Source organism: Tasmannia lanceolata, unplaced genomic scaffold, assembly GCF_043159265.1.
Source record: "Tasmannia lanceolata isolate RefF3 unplaced genomic scaffold, GAP_Taslan_0.1 ptg000004l, whole genome shotgun sequence".
Classification (NCBI taxonomy): Eukaryota; Viridiplantae; Streptophyta; class Magnoliopsida; order Canellales; family Winteraceae; genus Tasmannia; species Tasmannia lanceolata.
In genome coordinates, this window is record NW_027518681.1 from 5,676,430 (window position 1) to 5,698,418 (window position 21,989).

The window sequence follows — 21,989 nt, forward strand, 5'->3', positions numbered from 1 at the left end:
CCTGTTTGACTGTTATGCCATGCATCAGACCATCTGCGAAATGCCTTTCAAGATGGAGGCTCATAAATCCCAATGTTTAGACTTTAAACCAGAGGGAAGAGTCCGAGTACTAAAACGAGGGAGTACAAATATCAACTCCCTTGTAAAAATTATGGTGTTTTTGCAAAAGAAGACTTTTACTTTGCTTTATTTGGGAAAACAGTCTTCTATTATGACAATTTGTGATTAGAGCTGTCACATTTGTGTTAGATTAGCAAATCAGGTCACACATTATTAATTTGTGACCAAAATACCTGTTTTTCCAAAGGTTCGGGTCGGGTCCGATTTTTTTATAGGAAAACCCGAAATTCCTAAAGCCCACCCTACCCAAGATTGTAAGAAAAAAAATCTTCACAGCAAAAATTTGTAAATTTATGTCATCAGTATATAACTTAAGAAGGACATTATATTTTTACATAACAGACATAAGTACCTCAATGAAAAACAATTGTATCAATATATTAGAAAATAAGTTTCTATGTTATTCAAGAGATATATAAGAAAGTCATAGTGCACCCATATGAGTCGGGTCGGATTTTGGGGTTTTTTTTTTCTTTAAACCCGGCCCTACCTTCTTTTTTTTTTTTTTTTTTTTCCTAAACCCGACCCACGTTATTTTCGGGTCAGGTCGATGCCCAAGTTGCAGCCCTACGTATAAGTTGTACGAGTGAAAAAAATAAAATCAAATAAGGTGAGGTTTGGCCACCAGGATTTCTTTTTCATGATAAATCAACGTCTTCGGTAGAGATGATGGCGAAATCCGTAAAAACCAAGAAACAAAATCCCATAAACTAGCATTTCCGAGCATCAGCAGTCGCTAAAAATCCAGAAAAAAATAAAAAAAGAAACTCTAATTAAAACCGGATTGACCCTTTATGGATTTGTAGCAGCAACTCGTCACAGAAACACTAGTTTTCAGGATTTTGTTTCTTGATTTTTAAGAATTTCACCCTCCTCTCCCTGGAGACCGCCAATTTACCAATTTATCAGGAAAACAAATTCATCGCAGCACGTGACATAAGGGTATTTTGGTCACAAATTGTTGGGATGAGCCCAATTGCAAAATTCACTCAAATTTGGTTGATGACTCTATTTGAAAATTGTCAGGTTAGAAGCGTGTTTTTGCAAGAAGTATTATCTTTTCGCCGCTCAACAGCAACTGTGACTTTCCTTAATTTCCCCTTCACTGCATACACTCCTCTCTCTACCCTTCTCTTAATTGCTCTGAGAATAAGACTTTCAGTTACATGCATCAACAGAGAATAAACCTAAAGCGATCTTGAAAAATCGGATGACAGATAAACAAAAACTCTTTTGAATTCCAAAAGAGGAAATCGAATTCTAAATCGATCTTGACAATCAGAGATCAATTTTCAATCCGAAATTTGATCAGGAAAGGAGGAAAAAAAAATGCTTGGAGATGGAGGAGAAATAAGGTCCATTGAAATTTCAGAAGGAGAAACCCCTTCCAGGTTCTCATTTCACATTTCAATTCAAATATAATTTTTTTTTTAATGTTTTGCGATTTTTTCTGAGTTTCTTTGCTTCGGAATTAGGGTTTATCGATGCTTGTTACGTGCTTATCTAGTGAATTTTCTGTTTGGTGATTGAAATCTCGTTGAATTGCTTGTCTATTGTGATTTATTGCAATTCCTGCTGTCTAATGAGAGTTCTGGAAAAGATAAAACCCTAATTTTGTATCTCATTCTCACTTTGGTATACATATGTAAAGAAACTCTGGGCTTGTTTCTTTTATGTCGAGGTCGATGTAAGGCATCTTGGGCAGCATTTGCCTAGGTGGAAAAAATGGGATAGTGAGAGTTAATTTGGAGGAGGTTTAGTGCAAGACATAGCTTCTCTTTTGGAATATAGGCGAGAAGCTTGCCTTTGGCATGTCACATAAGGCTTAGTGCAGGACATTGATTCGCCTTGTTTGTTTTAGACTATGACAACCGATTGTGGAGTCCCCAACTGAATATTTGGACCGAAAATTGCACTAAATTTGAGTCCAATTGTGGAGTCCCCAACAGATTATTGGACTGAAAATTGCACTAAATGCGAGTCCAGTAATCGATCGGGGACTCCACAATCGGTTTTCATAATCTAAAACAAACAGGCCCTTAATCTTGGAGGTCTGGGGAGGATTGAGGGAGAGGGGATGAGGGAGTTGGTGGGTGATTATGGGGAAGGCAATAATCTAGAGGAGCAATGGTGTTCTGTGTTGACTGGTGGGAAGAAGGGTTTGCTTCTAGATTGGTGGGGTCTAAGGCATGGAGGGGCAGTGTGCAAGTGAGTAGGGCAGAGAAGTTCTTTAAGAAGCGCCTCTCAACACAAGGTGGGCCCTGCTCTGATTATGTAGTAATGATCATGGTGATGGTCAATGACCCAATCTAAATTAATTAAATTGTGTGCAAAACCTCTTCAACAGCCAAAAGATGTAGTGTGCTCATGATGTCCTACCTTGCAAGATTTCTATATATTTTTTATTTAAATGTCATTTTTTTCTTGTTGATTTTTTATTTATTCCAATAATAACTTATATGCATTGTTGCAATCCTACCTAAAATTACCTAACTACTTTAGTTTAGATCATTTTGTATGCCTATGCATATTGTTCAAAGAAGGCTTTATGTTTGAATGCGTCTTTTGGAAATATTTGAAGTTTGTTTTGTAATGTAACATATATGTTATTTCACATCATTAGTGGGTATTTTGAGCAATTTTTTGTATGAAATTTCATTTTGGACAACCTTCTCAAAACTTTAAGCTTTATATGATGCCAAAAATTGCAATGGTTACTTTCTTATCCCATAAGTTAGCTTCTATTTCAACTATTTGTTTTGCAGGTATGAATTACTGAGTATGGTGAGAAAACACTCCCACTTGTTGGGGAAAACAACAATTGATGACGAAGATGCTTCAGATGTTGAAATGGATGCACAATTTTGGCATGAAATGCTAGATTTGTATTTCATTCGTGCTCGAGAATCAAAGGGGCGTCAAGATGATGATCTTATCTTTTTTGTGAGAAAGTTGGTATGTTTTATTTATTTATTTATTTTAAATGCCTGTACAATGTCCGGTGTTTGTATTTTTACTCTTGATCAGTTTTTGTGTAAAATATTGTGCAAATGATTTCTCATGCTGAATTACATTGTTGCAGAATTTGAATGGATATGGCTTCAACGATACTATGGAGGGAATTCCTCCTTATTTTGTTCGCAGGTGGGCACCTAAGGTAAAAGTGAACACCAACAAATTCCCAAGTTCCATGTGTTTGCTCATGATGATTATGAATCCTTGTATTTATTGGGTTGCTCTCGGAACACAGTCATATCATATCATCATGCTTCACTTTAATGATTTCTTTAAGGATTTTAACATCTTAGAAATAAGCACACAATCTGTTAGTAATGTAGTATCAACCTTTTCTTAGGGAAAAAGCATAACCAAACAACTTTTGTTTATAAAATTCATTTCCCATGGTTTGTAGAATTCACAGTACTACAAATCAATGAGTCAACTTGAAACTTGGCTGGGTTGACTTGACTTGAGAGCTAATCGGCTTGATTTGTCCAAAACTCTGTAAATACTGAAAATTAGAATGCTGCTGGCAGGACTTGAACATATGACCTAAAAAAGGGTTGGGTCTGTAGCTCAATGGTTGAGGATTTGTTTCTCAATCTTGAGGTCGTAGGTTCGATCGCAGGCCCCGAAAAAATGACCTAAAATCTTGAAACCCAAAAATCAATTATTATACACTAACAAGGTTTGAAAACTCGATTTTAGTTTTGGCCTCAGCCGAACTGAAATTTCGGTGGAAATTTTGGTTTACAATTTCAGCCGAAATTTTTAAAATTTACACTAAGGCCCTTTTCTTTTTCTTTTTTGGATTTTGAGAACCGATTGTGAGTCCAAAACTGATTATTGGAATGAAATTTACGTTTAATTTTGTGTCCAATAATTAGTTTTGGACTCACAGTCGGTTCTCAAAATTCAAAACAAACAGGGCTTAAATGTATGTATATTAATGGACACACACACAAAAAAAAATTATTTGACACATACACTCAACTTTTTATTAAGTCACCAATGACTTAGTCGACTTGACTTGACTTGGCCAACTTTTGAGCCTAGTTGAGTTTTTGAGGTTTTAAAGCATAGTAGAATCTATCAAGTGGAACTTTCCTGAGACAGTTGATGCCAATGCTCTTTCTGAAATTCTTCATTTTCATGTATATGAGTTTTTTTAATGATTGGAAATTTTTTGCAAAGTAGAAACAGAAAACAACTACCAACTGATGACCAAGATGGTCACCAAATGGCGAATGCCAACAAGAGCCCCACAACTCGGAGAAACCTCCCACATTATAAACATCACAGACCATTGATGCCTATCGGGTAACTCCTCTACGCACAAGAACGTTCGCCTTCAAGTTCATTGATCGAAGGGTGTGCTGAAAGGGAAAAGGGACGCCCTCGACACAGTTCAAGTGTTCAGCATCTCCTCCACCACATTCTCAAACCACCAAGGATAGCTCTTCGATTGAATCACATTTAAGGAATCACCTTAAATGATCGTCAGAGTAAAAAAAAATTCCATGAGAAACAAGACACCACACCACAAGGCCTTCCAATTCAACGAGTGGAAAATCCAAGAACCTGTGGGAACTCTCGCTTTCTCGTCTTCTTTCTCTCAGCACACTCCATGAGAAACAAGACACCACACCACAAGGCCTTCCAATTCAACGAGTGGAAAATGCAAGAACATGTGGGAACTCTCGCTCTCTCTCTCTCTCTCTCTCTCTCTCTCTCTCTCTCTCTCTCTCTCTCCAACCCTTGGAATTAAAAGAGGATTCGATGCGAAAATGAGAAGAAAAAAATGAATTGGAAATGATTATTGTAACCAGCATCATTCAAAGAAAGGCATCATTTTCCTCCACTGATTCTCTTTGATTTTGTTTGTTACTACCTTTTTCTTTTGTCTGCTGAAAAGTTGAAATTTCACTTCTTTCTTTTTCCTTCCTGGTGATGAAATGCTTGAAAAATCATTAAAAAATGGAGAGATTACGGCTTCTAATATGTCCATGGCCCCAAAACCACAACATTCTATGCTGTAAGCTTGATAGCTATACATGGACACACAAATAATATGATACATGCACACACAATTAATAGGTGATAATATATGTATTTAGACCTATGAGGGTCGCAAGTAAACTATAGTTGATTGTGATGGATTCATAATTCATTTAAAAATCGAGAAAGGGTCTAAACTCAGAAGGGGATAGATTCAAAAACAAAACTCATGATGACTCACGCCTAATACAGTAATGGCTTTAATTTGTTCATCGATGTTAGGCTTGATTTGTTGGATCACTTGCATTAAGTCTTGTTCTATTTCAGGTTGTTGAGAGAAATTACTGATGTACTGGCACTTTGGATTAAAAAAATTTGCGTGGGCACAAATGTCATCGGAGCTATCTCTGTGTCCCAGGCACATCAGTCCAGTATTAGTTGTAGGCAAGTAAATAAGGATCGATTTACGCTTGGGCATAACGATTGGGTCACTTACTAGTATCCGTACTGTAACATTTTTTCTTGAGTTTACTTCTCCTTCCGTTTTTAATTTCCACAATGAAGTTTGTGAGTTCGTAAAGCATTGTCTCACATTGTTTCCATCTAGTCATTCTAAAAGTTCTATCCCATTTTCTTTTGTTCACTTTGATGTTTGGGGACCTGCTCCCTGTACTTCATTATTTGGTTCTCTCAATATTTTGTGACATTTGTTGATGATTTTAGTTGTTGCTCCTGAGTATAGATTATGAAACAACAAAGTATTTTCAATTTTTTCAAACTTTCATAAGATTGATTGCAATCAGTTTGACACATTAAAGTGCTTCTTTCAAACAACCGAGGTGAGTACATATGTTGGGGTTAACAGCATACCTATCTGAACACGGAATCGAGTACCAAATATCTTGGTCTAACACCCCTCTCAAAGGGAAGGTGTTCTAGAGAGAAAAAACAAGCATCTTCTTGCGGTTACCTTTGCTCCTCTTTGCCATGGGGGTCCCAAAACCTTCTAGTTTGAACTTGTGTTAACAGTTCATATCTGATTATTTGTATGCCTTCGAATTTTGAATCGGAAGTCTCCCTATTCTAGCCTTTGTCCTGATCGACTGTTATTCGCTATTCATCCTAAAGCCTTGTATTTTTTTAAAAAAGTAAAATTAGAGGGGTGCAACACGAGGACTTCCCAGGAGGTCACCCATCCTAAAGCCTTGTACTGGCTTGCTATGTTCGCATTCATCCTCCAGAGCATGACAAATTAGGGCCAAAGGCTTTGAAATGCATCTTTCTTGGATATCCTTCCTCTCGAAACGGCTACAGGTATTATCACTCATCCGCCCATTGCCGAATTGTATCCATGACCATGTCATGGAAGTGTATACTAGAAAGAATAAATCCACCACCACCACTACCTCTCCATGCCATATTGTTGCCATAGATTTAGGCAATTATATTTCTGTTGTTTTCCCTTTATAAGAGTCCTGTTGTTGATGGCCTTGAACTTCCTATTGTTGTTCATAAGGGTGTTAGATCTTGTACTCAGCATCTTATCTCTAATTTCGTTCATATTGCTCATTATCTTCTTCCTACCGTGCGTTGCAACTTCTTTGTCCTTAGTAACATCGCCTTGAAGAAAGAGGCCACTTGGATGCAAATGGGTACATATTATAACGTTAAGAGGCACATGGATCTATAGAGAAGTACAAAGTTCATCTGGTTGCCAAAGGCTTCACACAGACATATGCGTTGAAACATTTGCGCAAGTTGAAAAAAAAAGAACTCTATTGAGTCCTCTCCATTGCAACAAATCTGTCATGGTCATCGCACCACTTGGATGTTAAGAACGAGTTTCTTCACGGTGACTTACATGAGGAAGTATGTATGATGATGCTTCAATTTTCTAGGTAGCATGGTTATTAATTTTGTTTCATTTCATCCGAAACGGACGAATCCGTTACGGATGAAATTTGGACGAAACGTGGTGTTTCGGCCGAAGTGCCCCATTTTAGTTGTCTCTTCTCTTGTTCTTGCCTCTTCTTAGTTCTCTTATCTTCTTCTTTCCTCTTCTTAGTATTTACATGTAAAGTCTAAGATTTACATGTAAAAAAGGGAATACCCCCCCCCCCCCCATTTTTACATGTAAATAAGGGAGTACCCCCATTTGGATTTATTAAAAATAGTTTTAAGACCCAATTCTAAAAGGATAAAAAGTCAATTTTCCAGTTTTTTTTTTTGAAAGGGCAAAATCAAATAGATAATATATTAATAAACGAGACCGAGGCAAGTAGATAATTTTCCAGTTCTAATACAAAATTCGAAAAAATTGGGTTGGGTCAAAATCTTAACTTCCAAACGATGTGGTATTTTTCTAATTTTAAAAATTCATAAATTCTCTCATGTTCAAACATTATCAAATCCCTAAAGTCCGGTAAAAAAAACTCATAATTTGTTCCCTAAAATTTTTTCATCTGGTCAAAGGCTTCATAAATTCTATCATTTCTGCTAATAGTGATTTTCCTTTAGGTATGGGTTGCAGAGGATGACCCTGTTGTTCAAAATTTTAACAATTGCTGATTTTTTTTTTAATTTTTTTCATATTTTTAACTATTAAAAAAAGTTCAGTTGTGAAACATCGAACAAAATAGATAAAACACCAAAGCGTTCCATTCCGGTAGACAGAACGAAACGAAGAACGGAACGGAATTCATAACTAAGATTTGTAGCGAAGAATAAGTATGCAAGTTAAAGAACTCCCGATTCTATGTAAAGTTAAGTGGGACCTCTGGTCCCCTTTGTAATTATGATAGTATCAATAAAATATGTCATCTTTAAAAAAAATTTTGAAACAAGATATGTTTAAAGCCAAGCTGATCACACACTATTTATCAGGTGAAGACTTGATAAAATCCCAACACTTACCGTATATGTGGATGGCATAGTAGTCATGGCTAATGGCAATGAAGAAGAGAATAAATTAAAATATATATGGCAAAAGAATTTGAGGTGAAGGATGAAGGTGCTTTGAAGTACTTTCTTGGAATTGAGGTAGCTTGATCTAGGAGAGGGATTTTATTTCTTAGAGAACATATGTCCCTGATATTTTGGAGGAAACATGCATGCTCGGATCGAAGCCTGTTGACACTCCCATAGAAGCATATCGTAGGTTGAATGATGGTGGAAATCCTTTTACTAATGCTGTGAGATTTCAACGCCTTTTTAATACGCTAGTTACTTGTCTCACTATACTAGACATCGCCTATGCTGTTTGTTTAATCATCCAATTCATGCACTCACCTTGGACTACTCATCTTCAATACCGAAAACCTCCCCTAAGAGTGTTATATTTTGAAAACATGGTCACTCCAGTGTTGAGGGATTCACTGATGCAGATTGGGAAGGATCAGTTCCAGATCGCAGATCAACTTGGTTTTATGGAATGAAACAATAAAAGGAAAATGAGAGGAGCAGAGAAGAAGAAGAAGAAGAAGAGGGAGGAGGAGAAGAAGAGGAATAGAGGGGAGAAAATCGTGGGTTTGGATTCACATGAGGATTTTCATCATATGACCCTTTTATATTTGACTTGTATAAGTTACAATGCAGAAGCTGGGACACGCCCATACCCATATACATAATATATATATAATTACTGATTACTAGTCATAATTTGCGTCAATATAAATGCGGTTTTCATTTAACAAATCAAGAAATCTCAGGATTAAACAACTACAAGTCTAAGTCGAACATATGATAATCAGATGAAAGTGCATCGATCAATCCTAGCTGTACTAAAGTAGAATAAGAACTTGTTTAGCATTAAAATGAAGAACTTGTTGGCAGTAACCCACTAACTTTGAGGATTCACCATATTTGGATCTCATGCAGATATACTCAATTTAAGAGTGGTTAAAAGAACTAATAATAAAAGAGGAGTCAGATATACTCAATTTAAGAGCAGTTACAAGAACTGATAATAAAAGAGGAGTTAAAACAGTATCTAATAGTAAAATAGTATTTCAAATTGGCATGGTACAAAAATGTGTCGACGTGACTGGTGTGATATTTAAAGGGCATTTTGATACTTCCATTATGTTATTTATCTGCTTTTCTCTTTTCCCCCGTGTTTAGTTGAACCAAGTAAGGGCATATGATGCAACTTTTACTGTTAGCCTCTATGTTAGTAAACGATAAATCTTGGAAAGGGTGCAACATGATTCCTTATCTTAAATTCACTCCCCTCCTATTAATTCATAAAAATTCTATTGTTGCTCTAATTTTGAAATGTACATGTCACCACTAGGGAAGGCCTCCACATGAAGCGACCTCCGATTAGGAATCAGCCACTAGGCCAAGCCTCCAATGATGCATCATTGGGAGCTGAAATGAATGAGTAAGGTGATCCACCTATTCTTTTGATGCCTTACTGGAAGAGCTTTTAGTTTTAGGACCTGATACTCCAAAGTATTGTGAGGAAATGATGTTATTATTGGTACAAACCCAGGGTTTAGTGGATTCTTGGCTCAGTTGTAGGTTGGATGGTGCCTGCTGTTACAGCCATGCATATAAGATTCCTAAATGCATCAACGTTGTTTGCACTTTGCACCTTGCCATTCAAAAAAAGAAAAAAAAAAAAGAAGAAAAAGAAAAAAAATGTTGTTTGCACCTTTTCTGTATCATATCATAGTTTTATTATATCACTTTTTGTTAAATATGTAATTTTAATACCTGTTAGACACTGTAGGTTGTCATATCAACTTAAAGATTAAAGATTAGGGAAAGGGAAAGTTCTATTGTCTTTATGCTTTCTAGATACCTTATGGGTCCTATGGAAGGAAAGGAACGCTAGAGTCTTTGCTGCTTCCGCCAAATCGCCCTATTTCCTTTTCATTTGAGTTAGGCGAGGAGCCTTCCTTTATTTCGTTATGGCTCTGTATATGACCTTTGGGAAGGTTGGAGGGTTCTTTGCTTTGATGAGGAACAAAGGGGCGCAATCGTTCAAGCTTGGTATCCCCCTACAAATGGGATGTGGAAGTTAAACTTTGATGGATCTGGTATGGGGAATCCAGACCGAGGTGGTATAGGAGGAGTCCTAAGGGACCAAAGGATGTTATCTGGGCTTTCTCAGGGCCAATTGGAGTGGTTGACGCTAGTGAAGCGGAAGACAGAGCGGTTCACCAAGGGATTGTGCGGTTGGAAATGGTAGCCCTTAGTCGGGTGATTGTGGAGGGTGACTTTTTAAACACAATCAGGTGGCTCAGAGGCTCTACAGTTCCTCCATGGAGGTTTGCTCACCTTTTTTATGAAATCCATGATAAAATTGAAGGTTCCTCAATAATTTTTAATCATGTCAAGACATCGGCCAATAGTGCGGCAGATGGTTTGGCTAGAGCCGGAGTAGATAGGTAAGCGTTGGGGTGGTTTGATTTCTTGCCCCCTTAATTTGGCCTTTATCTTGTATGTTTTTCTTCTTCTGTTTTTTCTTTGTACTGTTCCCCTTGGGTTAACTGTCTTGGTCGCCTGTTTCTTCTTTAATGAAAATCTTGCTACCATTCAAAAAATAAATAAAATTAAAGAGTGGGGAAATGATAAATTCACCCCCTTTAATTACCCAGGCCGCGCCCTTGTGGTGGTTTTATAGCTAAAGAAAGTAATCATAAGTTTTAATACCTGTTAGACGCCAGAAAAATTTACATTTCTCATCTGCCTTCTTGTCATATTGACCAGAAAAAATTATTATTATGCGGTTTGTATGTCTACAATTTTTTAGTACTTCCTCAATATATGCTACAAAAAGCTGTTGTTTGTGTCTTGATAATTTTGAAACTATTGGTGGTGTTTACATTACTCATTTATTTTTATCTTCATGGTGATCAGTTGGAAAAGGTGATTGGTGGAAATTCTGCAGATGTGGATTGGCGACGATCATTTTACTTGAATTTGATCGCACACACTTCATTCACAGTAACAATTGCAATTTGTAGGTAATATTTCTCATTTCTTAAATATCTCATGTTCTTTCTTTTTCACGCATAAGGTTTTTTTTCAAAAGTGTAGAAACTGTACTCTGCTTAATACAATCTATTTATGAGACTTGCCGACTCCTACTGTTATTTATAAGTTATAAACTGATATAATTTTTACTAATATTCATGGTCAAATAATGTAATAAAATTATCGAATCAACCATCGAGTTAGGGAAGCATATTACTTAGTGGGATTAAAATTATGATAGTAATAATGACTAATGAGTAGTTTTTTTTTCCATTTATCCATGTATTTGGCTAGTCTCACCTATGATCATGGTTTTAAATTTCGGCCGAAATCCAAAATTTCGGTCCGCTGATTGTACATCATTTGCATATGTTTCTGTACAGGTTATAATGCTGCAACTAGTTGCATTAGTAAATTTATGCTCTAATTCATTCATAAAAGCATGCTTTCACATAATTTAATTTCTTGTTTGTACTGCTGCACGTATTTTCCTACATAATCTTCATTTCTCAGTTTCTATTTCTCTATCTTATCAATTTGAAGAAATTTGCTTATGATCTTGATAAAAGGCATTTCTTCTTCTTTGCTATTACTGCGAAGTATCAGTGTCTAACTTCTCCATAAATATATTTATATGAATGGCATTTGAAATGTGGTTTATTTATTATATATAAATATTTATATGAATTACATTTGAAATGTGGATGTACTGGTGTTTGATGTTGTTAAACCTATGAGTAGTTTTCTTGCTTATTTGTTGGTTTTTGAATGTTTATTTGTGCTTATCCCAGCATTTTATGAAGTTCCATCTTAAGTGTCCATTTACATAAATTTCAGTTCGTTACCATGATTTTATAGGATTTCCATCAAACCAAATGAACCTATATCTTTCCATTTTTGTCATAATTGAAACGAATACTGAAATCGAAACTACTGCAATCAAAATCTGAAACCTTTTTCCATCCCAATTGCCAGTGGGAGGCTTTTCAACATAATCGTTCAACTGATAAGCCTTCTGTCTTGGAAACTTTTTTTTTTTTTTTTTGAAATGGTAATATAATAAAAAAGGGGAGCCGAGATGGTCCACCAAAGAAACATAGAGAGAATACATAAATAACAATAAAAACAACACAGGACCATAGACTTCAAGACATCACACACATCTCACGGAGGAAGGAAATCGAACCACTCCAGCCCCTCTTTTAGAACACCAGATCTAGTGAGGGAATCCACCTCCCCATTTGCTTCGCGTCTAACATGCTTACAAATCATAGATGACTCTGCAATGAGATCATAAATTTCCTCAAAGTAACTCAAAAATCTCCATGGAGGGACCACTCTCCCCCGTGAACCAACCGATTACATTTGAAGAGTCTCCCTCCACAATTACCCTATCATAAGAATTATCACTTAGTCGCTTAATCCCTTGATATGCAGCCCTTACTTCCGCTTCAGAGGAATCAGTCCTTCCAATTGGACCTACAAAAGCCCACGATACTCCCCCTCGGGAGTCCCTACAGAGACCTCCAATCCCAGCTGGATCCGGATTACCCAGACAGGACCCATCAAAATTTTGTTTAATAGAACCTTCCGGGGGGGCTTCCCATTTCTGACTTCTCTTCTCTCTCCTCAAACCTTCAGAACACACAATGCGCCACCCCTCCCAAAGATCGAATGCTGATACGAAAGTGAACAGAGGGTTGCTTTTTACCCAAAAAATAACTAACGCTATGATTTTATTATATAACCAATACGATGACTTTGCCGCTCCTTCGAAAACTCTCGAGTTTCGTTCCTTCCAAATGACCCACCACAATGCTATTAAACATAACCTCCAGAGCACCTTACCTTTCTTCTTCCACGGTACAAAATCCCAACTCGAAAATAAATCTGCTATAGACCTTGGGAAGACCCAACAAATGCCAAACCTGTCTAGAATGAAGCCCCAGATCTCCCTTGATACCTTGCAATGAATAAAGAGGTGGTCAATCGATTCCCCATCCTCCAGACAGAGCAAGCAATGGTCCACCAGGCACATACCCCTTTTTCTTAGAAAATCAATGGTCTGAATCCGCCCGTTGCACACTGCCCAACTGAAAAAAGAGACCGATGGGGGGCCCATAAACTTCCAAACAGCAGCAGAAATAGGGGATCCAAAAGCAGGCAGTAATTGATAATAAAAGGATTTCACGGAAAAGAAGCCAGATGAATCCCATATCCAGATCCGTTTGTCCACCCCACTTCTTTTTATATAGCACCCCTCAATGAGATGAAGCAACTGAGAGATATCGGGTAATTCTCGGTCAAAAAAATTTCTTCTGAAACACGGGTTCCACACCACCTTATTTTGAATTCTCTCGAAACAATCACATACCTTCACTTCTTTGTCCAAGGCCACCGAGAACAACACAGGGAAAAGTACCGCCAGAGGTTCGGCGGAACACTTCTTTTTAGCCATATATATTGGTTCTTTTGATTACTTCGTTAGTCAAGGGGACCAAAAGGTACAATAGGGTACTCTAGTACCTTTGCGCATGACCAACCAAAAGAAGGGCTTTTCTTAAATTGAAATTATTTTGATGTAGAACCTTCTCAAAGAAAGATGTTGCCTGAAATAGGGATCTTCTGAAGAAAAAAAGAAGCCAATGACTGAAATTTGTCCAAATTTCTACTTGTGAGACACAATTTGCCTTCTAAAGCTTAAGCATCAATATAAAGCTAGAATTTGAGATTTTGAAATGACAATGAGTGGTGAAGTGAATGGCAGGTGTGAACAAGAACAACTTTGGGTAGAAGCTATGACGAACCAAGACCATTCTTTAGGATGTTGAGAGTCAATAAATGAGGTAAATAACATGATCTAGGACCAGTAAAACCACAAAGTTCTGCTACCGTATTAGTTCTTGAAAGTGCTTGGAAACTCTGGTCCAAGAGAAACTCTGGTCCAATCTTCTTGGCTAGGTTAATTACCTTAATAAGGGATGGCCTTTACATAATGACTAAAATAACCTTCAGGGTTAATGATGTAAACAAGATACAAATGCATCGAGAAAAAATACTCCTTAATTACATATCTTAGTCCTTAATTACATGTCTTAAAATTTTGATATTTTGTAATTTTGACAGTGCTACGCATTATTCTTGTGGGTTTTTCTTTCTTGGTTTTAACAATCAGGATGTTGAAATAGATTTTTTCTTAGGATAATGCTATTATTTGACACCTACATAACTAGATCTAGTATGCATGGATTTAAATTTCGGTTTCAGTTTCGGATGAAATTTGGAAAAAAAATTGAATTTCATTTTTAACCCAAAATTTTGGCCAAAAGTAAAATTTAAAAAAAAAAAAAAGTAAAATTGTAAAAAAAATCATTTTAATTTGGTCAAAATCCGAAATTTTAGGTTTTGTGGATTTCGGTTTCGGTCCCAGTTCCCAACCGAAATCTGAAATTTCGGTATTTCGGCCAAAATTTAAAACCATGCTTGTATGTCACAGTCTTGTAACTTTCTGGACAAAGAAAATGTTTCAAGTATTGTATTTAACAAGTGTTGCCTTGTCTCCACTCTCTGTATTTGTTGCACATACTAATTGGAGTCTCTAGAATGTAGACTTATGTGAGCTTTTTTTACTACCATTCCTCTGTATTGAAGTGAGTTTTCTTATTGTTAGTATTCAGGCTTTGCAGAAACATCAAAAAGGGGCAGATACACCACTATCTCCTGTCTATAAGGTATGTACTAGTAGGTCTCTTCCTTCATCTGCAGCGTATCTATAAGTTAAAATTTTATTGTTTTTTGATATATTAAGCTCTTTAATGTGAAAGTCCATCTGCTCCTAAGTGCTTTATCTTCTTACTTGTCCTCTTCATAGTTATTTTATTCCTTTTATGATAAGAATGGTGGTGCTTGATGATAAGTGAATTAAAACAAAAAGAATTCAACCAACTACAATACGCTTATGGAGTGAAGGTAATTACTAGAGAACAGTAAGAACCAATCACTGCCACCCCTCAAAGTTGTGTATGGAACACTTGTACTTTGTTGAATAGATATATGTGTGGCCATCTTTGGAAACAGCTCTGTTGAGAACACCAGCAACTCGTTCAATTGAGAATACATGATAAGGACTACCACTCTTTGATTTAGCAATATTCTAATACACGGGTTTCATTGAGAGTGTTTTTTTTTTTTTTTGAATGGTTTCATTGAGAGATTACTTCCAAATAATTTGCACTGGCCATTTGCTGATCCACAATTATCTTAATCTCCTAATTTAGCATAGCAACAGATTGCTGCACCAGAATGCTATTTTCTTAGTTCACCAAATCATTCATAATAGAATATTTAATGTATATCAGGCGGTTCATTTGCTGCCTTTATGCTATGCTGCTGCTACTTGGCCTTGACCATCTTGTTCGTTCGATAGGAGTAACAATGAAACTGCAATTTCTATCCTGGCATTTTGAGTGATGAGAGCATATTTTTGTGGCAATGTACATAGTTCGTAGTTCATAAATATAATGAGACATTGGGAGTTTTATTACAGTCAGTAGAAATTAAATTACTTGACAACAGTTTGTTAACTACACCATAGTCAACGTCAAGGTTTTAAATTTCGGTTTTGGTTTAGGATTCAACTGCCACAGAAACGGAAATGTTTAGGTCAGTTTGGAAATTTCAGTAAAAATGCTGTAAAATCATAGAAACCATAGAAACATATGCTAATGATAGAATTTTAAGATGTAACTTCAGGAAACTGTGAAACAACCAGTTACTCCAAAAGCTTAAGCTGTTGGAGAAGGTATTATTAAATCTTTTATACTTTAACACTCCCCCTCACTTGTGGCCCCTTTTTTAGGGTTGGCCTACACGTGGCACATGTGGCCTCCTCTTTTTTGGGTTGGCTATGGCATGTGGAATTTTGATATCAAGGAGGTTTGTAATCGGGACCTTTGCTCTGATACCATGCGAAACAACCAGTTACTCCAAAAGCTTAAGCTGTTGGAGAAGGTGTTATTAAATCTTTTATACTTTAACAGAAACATTAGCCTGAAGTACCTTCGAGGCCCAAAAATTTGGCTCATGAAAATGCCTTCCAAACCTTCTAAGGGCTTTAGGAGCATTTGCTGCAAGCAAGAGAGATAGCCACAAAAAACGTCCGCTACATTATAGTGAGTGGAGGGGGTATCGATTTTTGAAAACAGCCATACCTCCTTGATCAGAAAATTCACCATAGATCAGTTGTTAAAAGATGGAGAGTGGCAAATTCCGGTATAGAGGAGAAGGGCTTTATTCGAAAAAGCTGTCCTTACAGATGTAAGCCAAATTCTCTCCAAAGCCTTGTTAGTGCATGGCATGGGAGACAAGGCGGTATGGAAGGCCCGGGCTGATGGCTGCTTCTCATTAAAAAGCAGGTGGGACACCATTAGAATTTCCGATTCAATGTGGATTTTGTTTCAGTTCTGGCTGAAGCCGACATGCTTCGGCCGAAATTTTAAACCATGCATTTGAAGTCAAAGAGGGTAGACCTAGAATTTTTTCTTATTTAATCTCCCTTCAAAAATATTTGGTTCGAAAAATACCCTATACCCTTCCCATCATTTTACAAGATATATAATGGAAAGGGTTTCAAATGGATTGGATATGTGTTGAGAGTTCAAGAAACTCTTCTTAGAGGCTATTCTCGATCGTACAACAAAGTTATTTTGTGTTCGTTTTAGAATGTTTTTACTTTATTAGGGAAGTTTGATTCTGATATTTCCTTGCATATATTTATGACGTGTTTAGATATAGAAGATGTTTGTTTGATATTACATCCTAGGGCAGTTCTGTGACACATTCTGGTTCAAATCAGACTCAGGTAAGTAGCCACATGGACCCCTGTTGTCTTGATCACCCACCTTTTGATTGGATGGGTCTAATTACTTTGTGTTAACTAACCAACTTCTCCAAAAGCTTAAGCTGTTGGAGAAAGGCGTTATTTATCTTTTATACTTTAACACTCCCCCGCACGTGTGGCCCACTTGGCAAACATGTGGTCCCACGTCGGGCCGACCATCACATGTGGATTTTTTTCTATCCGGGAGGTTTGAACACGAGACCTTTGGCTCTGATACCATGTTAACTAACCAACTTCTCCAAAAGCTTAAGCTGTTGGAGAAAGGCGTTATTTATCTTTTATACTTTAACACTTTGACTGGTGACTATTTGCTAGAATGATTATTGGTAGCAGAACAATTGGGATACATCGATGGAAGAGTCAATGAACCAGATGTTCTGGCTGTAACTATGATGAGAATGGCTGTAATACGAGATGTTCTGGCTGCTGCATTATATACAACCTAGCATCAGTAGGGGTCTTCTCTTGTGAACAGCAATACTATATCACTCAAAAGATAACTATTAAGAATAGTTCCACTGATGGGGGAAAAGGACTCGTAACAGTCAAGAGAGCAAAAAAAAAACAAAAAACAGCCTAGATATCATCTAGAGAGAAGCATAACAACAAAATGGATTGTGAAAAGAAAATAGTAGGAGCAACCCCACTAATAAAGACTAGTAACAGCTAGAAAGAAGCTTCGTAGCAAGACGTATAGTGGAAAGAAAATAGTACGAGCATTCACACTAATAAAAACAGACAACAGCCATAGAAATGTAATGAAAAAAGCCAAAAATGGAGAAATAGCCATGTTTTGGTGCGGAAATCATCACCATACAATGGATATGCTATTATTGCTCCAGTGAAGAATACGAGGAACTTTGAGTAAAAAAAAGACCCAAAGGGATGATGAAAGCCTTGAGAGACCCTTCCAAATCAAGATCAGAAAACAGAATCCCCCAAAACTAGCCGAAAGAATGGGAAAAACCCAAAACTAGGGAGTCTCGTTAAAGCTTGGAAACTGAAAAACGATAGCGCATTTGGAAAAAGGAGGGAGACCATAGTAGATTTGGAATCAGCCTTCAAAAAATGACCATAGTAGATGCAAACCCCTCTCGTTTCTCATGAAAATGGAGGGCTGGCGTTGGTTCTCATATTGGATGATGTCTGCTTTAAAGTAGAGCACAAACAAATGAAGAAGAAGAGGCTATAGATTTTCTTTTATAATTTGCTGAGTAGAGAAATGAAGAGCGAGAGAGGAGAAACTCGTGAAGGAGAAAAGAAACATGCGGAGAGAAAACATGTCCGAAATATTTACATGGTAACTTGTTCTATATTTGTTTATTTACTCCTATTTATATGGTAAGTTGTTCTAAGAGGGAAAGAGGAGTAAATGCATGCGAATTATAAAAACCTCGTATGCATTTACTTCATTTTGTACTGTCTTCCAATTCTCTACTTCTTAATATCACTTCTCATCTCTACTTTCTATATTGGTCTAATCGAGCTATTATTCCATTATGGGACTTTTTTGTGTAATTCTAACTAGCAATCCATGTTGTAAAAAGTGTCTTGGGTTAATCAATGCTGTCTAAAGAAGAAAAAAATCTGTAGAGAAAATTTCTGTGAGTCTAGCATTTATACAGGTGGGTCTTGATTGTTTCATGATGCGTGTGCCCGCAATATTAATGGATGCCATAATATTAAAAGTACACATTTATTCCCGCAGGTTGTAAAGACCGTTTACGCATCTCCAAGCCGTGTTGATTTCCAGTTGGACTCTAAAAAGGCCAGTGCTCTTATTTTTATTGGTACTAATTTCTTTCTTGTATGGTTTAAAACTCCTTGCTCAAATTTACTTTATTTGTTTTTTCAGGCACAAGAAACAGTTCCAGCATATCCAAATATTTGTTTTGCAATTGATGATTTTGATTCCACCTTTGATGCTGTGGTAAGACGTAGGTTGTATGCTGTCTAATTATTATTATTTTGGTAGGTAATGTTGTCTAATTATTGTTTTCGTGATTGGAGACGAGTATATGTTTTTTTTAAAGTATCTTGGCTTTTTGTAACTTTTTCATATGACTTGGATATATTAGTCTTAATCTCTTGTTCATTGTATTTTCTGGGGAAGAATTGCTGGAGAATGCCATTTGAGCATCCCTAATTACTTTTTCCTTACACCGCTTGAGATGGCGCTATCCTTATTTTAATTGATCTCCCAGTCACCAAAATGCAGCTAGTATAGGGTTTTGATGCAATTGACAATTTGAAAAGCACATACCAGTACATGAAAGTTTTCCTTTTGTGCACTTACAAAAAGGAATGCACTGTAAATTAAATATTTCAAATAAGAATTCAAATGCATCTGATTTTGTCAAAAAAAAAAAAGGATCCTTAATGTCTTGTGCATTATAAGCATTGATTGGAAATTTCTATAAAATTGTTTTCCTCGAGGAATTATTCTTTAGCATCATCTAGTAGCATCATCTAACTAGACTTAGATGGCCAGAATTTTCCTATGTAGCTAAGATGTGTCCTGTGAGTACCTAGTCTAACGATGATGGAAGGTCATAAGATCTTATTGTGTGGAACATAATTCAATTATCACTTAATATTGAAAAAGTAGTTTTTCATCTTTTAATTAGTTTTTCATCTTTTAATCTAATCAAAAGTGCTGTCTGATTTCCAACACCAACAATGGCATGCAATCATCTCATGAATAGATGCAACATATAAATCCATCAATCATAACTCCATCTCATGGATTTGCGAAACATAGACTACATTTACCCCTTCTTTGTGAAATTGAATTAATTTTGCTGATTCTCTGTCAATTAATCCATTTTAGTGATATTTACATTCGATATTGCATTGAATATTACACAGATATGCAGCATGACCGCTAATTTTCGAATTATCCTTGAGTACACATCTTTATGTCTAGACACAAGAACACTTTCTACCTCAACTCAACTCAATGAAGCCTTTATCCCAAACTAGTTGGGGTCGGCTGATGAATCCTTTAGAAAATTTTCATGAAGAAGGTGAAAGGATCTACCTGGCTCAAATTGACTAAGTCTAATCCTGACACTAGTTGGGTTCGTCTACATGGATCATTTTCTTCCATTCTCTCCTATCCAAGGTCATGTTCTCTGTTATGTTCCTAGTCCTCAAGTCTTTCCTCACTGTTTCTACCCAAGTAGTTTTCGGTCTGCCCTTACTCTTTTTACTCCATCAACTTGGCACGAGTCACTTCTTCTCACTGGAGCATCCAAAGGCAAATAAAAATACATTTTTGAGGGGAAAAAATTCTAAGAAAAAATTAAAAAACAAAGTCCAGTGTAAATTTGAAAAAAAAAATCAGTTATTCCAATCTATAACAATTGGAATAAAAATTAATAAACTGTAAACACTAAACAATCGTCTCATTTCACTGAGCAAGAATATAACACTTATTTAATGTGTCACTTAATGATTTCATCCTTACATTTCAAGTGTCAAGTCGAGGAAAAAAATAACAAACTGTAAACAATCATTTCTCCCAGTCGTTGCATTGATCAATTAGAGGCTATTCTGTGTCATTTTTTTCCACGAGGAAGTTGTTTCCTGAAATGTAGATTTGAGAAGTGTATTCAAAAGTAAAGATAAATGCTTATCCATCCACAAAATGTTCATATGATTGACAACTGTGTAGTTTGATGGTCATTTTCTAAGTTCCTTAATGATTTGTTTTGGCATGCTTTTGTTGTTCCAGGTTCTGACAGAGCTAGATCATTGCTACTGTGTACTTCTCAATGCACATGGTGGAGCAGCATTTCCTACTGAAAAAGTACCGCATGATTGCAGCCCTAGTAGGGTTTCGTCCTTGGGAGTGGACACTGGAAAGGCCATGGTTTCTAAGGTTTGGTATTGTTCCTCAGTTGTTCCCCGGTCAGAATTATTAAATGGAATTTGCTAGGGACCATCGCAGAAGGCATTTCGCGGACTGTTTTTTGCATGAGAGAGCAGCCACATTGGCTCAGATTTTGTCTTATTCATTTCATTCATCTGAGGTGGCTGCTCTCTCATGTAACAGGCAGTCCGCGAAATGCCTTCTGCAATGGTCCCTAGTAAATCCCTTATTAAAATTCTCTTCTATGACATTCCTAAACTTGTAACGATATCGCTTTGTTCATAGAAGTATCTTATTTGTGGAAATAGCTTTTCAGTGGCATACTAAGTGTTCTATATGGGAAATGGATGTGACACATTGAAAGTCTTACAATTATGCTACCAACAAAAACAAATGTTTGAATATAAAGGAAGATATAAAGGAAATTGTTGTATATGCTGCATGTAACATGAATAGAGGCTTCTGATAGTAGAACTTTAGAGAAGATGAAAACCCTACTGTCACCTTCAACAATACTTTTATCAATAGGGAAGCAGTGTAGGTATGTAACAGGTATAGTTGTAGAACCCACTGTTTGCATATCCTATCTCAAAATTTAGGAATTAAACGCAGCATTTCTGAATGGGTGTAATAAGGCTAGGTGGTGAATAATTCGTTCATAGAAATAAGGTTTTGCATAGCTTTTTCCCTGTGAGGAAAATTTAAGTGCCTAAGAGTCTAAGACTTTCTCCTGAGGATAAAAATCCCAGAGCGAGTTATCTTTTATATACTTCTTTCAGTTATGTTGATATACATTTTTTTTGCTGAAATTTCTTGTGGAAGGAAGAAATGAAGGAAAAGAGCAATTCCTCTTGGAGGCCTTGACAACCTTTGATGCGTTGTTACCGAATTTTAACTTACATATAATTTGATAACATCGTTTGCCTCGAGGATTCCAGATAGTCCTTCCACTGATAAACTTGGTCTGATATGGTCTGGGATATGCCTGCCAAACTTGGAAGTCCTTCTTGATGATTATATCCTTGAATTGCAGTAACTATTCAGCATCAGTTGTATGTGGCTGATAGGTTTGATAAGGGAGTGGAACATCTGTGCCTAAAGCTTGTATAACTTTTA

At 36.6% G+C, this 21,989-nt stretch overlaps 1 protein-coding gene across 1 annotated transcript in view; it reads left to right on the plus strand.

Moving 5' to 3' along the window:
• The first annotated feature begins 1,146 nt into the window (after window positions 1–1,146).
• CW7 overlaps window positions 1,147–21,989 on the plus strand; it is a 45,057-nt gene continuing 24,214 nt past the window's right edge. Inside the window, exons 1-8 of the mRNA XM_077377771.1 lie at window positions 1,147–1,511; window positions 2,886–3,075; window positions 3,203–3,277; window positions 10,984–11,090; window positions 14,771–14,831; window positions 18,708–18,767; window positions 18,855–18,929; window positions 20,736–20,882. Of these exons, the coding sequence (XP_077233886.1) occupies window positions 1,450–1,511; window positions 2,886–3,075; window positions 3,203–3,277; window positions 10,984–11,090; window positions 14,771–14,831; window positions 18,708–18,767; window positions 18,855–18,929; window positions 20,736–20,882 (777 nt within the window). The 5' untranslated portion in view covers window positions 1,147–1,449. The remainder of the gene's footprint in view (window positions 1,512–2,885; window positions 3,076–3,202; window positions 3,278–10,983; window positions 11,091–14,770; window positions 14,832–18,707; window positions 18,768–18,854; window positions 18,930–20,735; window positions 20,883–21,989) is intronic.